General features: G+C 47.4%; 1 protein-coding gene across 3 annotated transcripts in view; it reads right to left on the bottom strand.

The window, feature by feature from the left end:
• Positions 1–3,107, bottom strand: part of Sun1 (Sad1 and UNC84 domain containing 1) — a 38,646-nt gene continuing 35,539 nt past the window's right edge. For all 3 annotated transcript variants that reach the window (XM_023713440.1, XM_004629676.2, XM_023713439.1), the window contains 2 exons: positions 1,787–1,879; positions 1–1,526 (listed from right to left, as the gene is read on the bottom strand). In XM_023713440.1, coding sequence (XP_023569208.1) covers positions 1,413–1,526; positions 1,787–1,879 — 207 coding nt within the window. In that variant the 3' untranslated portion in view covers positions 1–1,412. The remainder of the gene's footprint in view (positions 1,527–1,786; positions 1,880–3,107) is intronic.

The following is a 3,107-nucleotide window of genomic DNA, read 5'->3' as shown; positions in this document are numbered from 1 at the left end:
GAAATATACTGTTTTTTATTCATTTGAAATATCACATGCATTTTTAAAAATTAAAACTCTTTATTTAAACATCTCAATAGCATTTATCAATTTGGTGGCAGCAAACAAAACACTATCAAAGACAAATATTTTGAAAAGCATTTACAAAAATACATTGCACAAAGTCCTATGTTGCATCTTTAAAAATAAATATTCAAAATATCTCCACCCAACCTCTGAATTTAGTTTTATATAGGAAATTTTGATGTATATATGTAACTTATAGTGTATGAAACGTCTGTACACATCCTATCTGACCTGACTGCACAGGGCTCAGTCCCAGTCCAAAGAGGAGCAGGAGCACTGCCACATGTGGCAGAGGTATTTGGGACTATATGCAACACACACAAAACTCCCTAGAAACCAGTAAGCACCACTGTGATCTTTATCTAAAAGTACAGCAGTGATGGAATGCCAAGTGTCTTGACCAATGGGGCTTAAATAATTATTTAGGTAGAACCGTTAACACTTTTAAGTGCCTTGTAGCTATCTCAATTATAGTCTGCTCACAAAGTAGTCTAAATATTAAATATTATAAACAAGTCTCACAAGATTCAAGTGAGAATGCTGGCGGCAGCGATGGAAGGCAGACCCCGAGAGCCGCACAAAGTGCTGCTGTAGGGAAAATGGCTCCCTGGCGACTGTGGAGCAGAAGCAGCCGCAGGGGTCGGCACCTTAGTGTTGCCAGTTAGCAGGAACAGAATACCCTGGGGGGACACCAAAAGGCTAGGTGTCCTGGATCCCGCCCACAGTGTGCCCTCACAGCCATGTTTAGTGCTCGGGATTGACTGACCCCCAGCGGAGGCCCCCACCCCCATCCCCCGCCTGCCTCCCTCTGAGGAGTCAGCACAGTGAACCCTAACTCTACTCAAATCAGGCCCAGGATGCACCTCAGCCCTCCCATCTGGACACTGGGGACCTGGAGATAAACCAAGGGAAGGGGTTCCAACAGAAAACTAGGTGGCAGTTTTCCCTGAAAGAAATGTGTATGGCCCTAACAGATGAAATAGGTCTATCCTCCCAAGGTCCTGTTAGAACCAGTGAAAGACCCCCACATCAGAGCTTCAACACATCAAACTTCTCAACTCCATCTGCTGTGCTGCAGATGTCAAGAAATACAAATATAAAGAGCTTTACATTCAAAAACAAATCAACTATCTCAGAAGCATACATTCAAATAAACTTCCAGAGACCCCGATGCCGACTCTATGTAGATGCAGCTTCAAGGATGTCAGTCAATGTGCCAGGCTGCCACACCACATTTATTGAAGGGCTGATGCATCCCTCTGTTCTACACATACCCTCATCCTTGAAGGGTTCCAGTGTTCTGGGATGCTGGTATATACAAACTGTACAAACTAGGGAGTGCCTCTCTACTGGGCAGGCTGGCCATGGACTCGGAACCGGTAAAGACAGGTGTATTCAGGGTGTCCCCAGTTGGACAGGATCCGAAGCTCCACTATCTGGAAAGCTTTGTCAGGTATTTCCTGAAATTGATAGGGAAGCACATTTATTTTAGATCAACAGACTGAAGTTCATTCACTCCCCCTAGTGGATGTTTGAAAGGAAGCAGCCACACTGGAAATAAATTTTGAACAGGTTCAGGATAGGAAGCCCAGCTGAGACCCTGAGAACATCTGACTAGCCCTACTCGGTACCTGTACAGCTCCCAGAGAAAGGGCCTACCCACAGCTCCTCTACACAGCCTGTTTCACTGACACACAATCAGGGTAGGTTGGGTCCTTACCAGAGCCTGGAACATCTGCAGTGACTCCCCTTCCTGGTTGTATGTGAACTGTCCCAGGGGCTGCCCTTCTTCTTGATACTCATTTTCTAATCCCTGAAACCAAGGCCACATAGTCAACAGAAAATAAAAAGTAGCCACCAGGCCTGTTTCTTTGCCCTAAGCAAGGGGATCCCTCCTCCATGTGGGATGGAAGGCAGGCGGGACAGACTCACAGGCAGCCAGGTGTAGTTGCATCCAGGGCAGACCATATTCACTCATGCCCTCTTTATTTTTTTTATTCAATACAGGATCTACAGGGTCTCATTACATAGATGGGACTCGTAGTGATCCGCCTGTGTTCAGCCTCCCAAGAGCTGGGGTTACAGGCGTACACCACCATGGCCAGTCTCAATTACTTGGGAACACCCCTAGGCCTGAAGGACATAAGCTGGACAAGGGACAGAAGAGGGCTGAGAACTAGTGATTCAGGGGTATGAAGCTTGCTGGGGATGATGAGCAAGTTCTGGAGACAAGTGTGGGTGAGGTTGGCAGAAGTGTGATGGCACCTAAGACCACTGAGAACAAATGGTTAAGATGAGAAACTTCACATTACTTCACTTGCAATAAAGTGCACACAAATAAAGGGGACAACTCTAATGTTTGCTTTCTGATGGGTAAGGGCTTCTGGGTTTAAAAAGTGCTGTGAGGGCCAGCCAGATAGCTCAGCAGACTGAAGCACCTGCTTAGGCAGAACACAGCCGCTGGGGTTTGATCCGTGCCAGCCCTGCCCCTGGGGTGCGCTGAGATGATGATTGAGACTGGCCATGGTTGTGTGCCCCTATAATCCCAGCTCTTGGGAGGCTAAACATAGGCGAATCACTGAGTCTGATCAGTGTAGTGAGACCCTGTACTAAATACAGAAAACAAAGGGGTGGGGGGCTGTAGAGGAAATCCTAGGCCATGAAGAGAGAGACCACTGAACACAGCTCCTCCAAGGGGAGGGCACAAATCCCAGGGAGGAGATGTGAAACAGGCAGACCGGGGAGATACTCAGTAGAATAAGCACTTGCCTGGCAAGCGCAAGGGCCTGAGTTCAATCTCCAGTTCCACCAAAAAAAAAAAAAAAAAATTTGCGCAGGGGCCAGGGGCGCAATCCCTAGACCTGCCATGCCAGCCCTGCCCCCGGGATGTGCTGAGATGGTAACTGAGACTAGGTGTGGTGGTGCACGCCTGTAATCCCAGCTCTTGGGAAGCTGTAAACAGGTGGATCACTACGAGTCTGATCTAGTAGTGAGACCCTGAACACCTTGCAGACCCTTCCCCAAAATACCAAAAAAAAAAA

The sequence above is a fragment of the Octodon degus genome, unplaced genomic scaffold, assembly GCF_000260255.1.
Source record: "Octodon degus isolate 3935 unplaced genomic scaffold, OctDeg1.0 scaffold00031, whole genome shotgun sequence".
Lineage (NCBI taxonomy): Eukaryota > Metazoa > Chordata > Mammalia > Rodentia > Octodontidae > Octodon > Octodon degus.
This window is presented reverse-complemented; position numbering and strand designations above follow the sequence as displayed.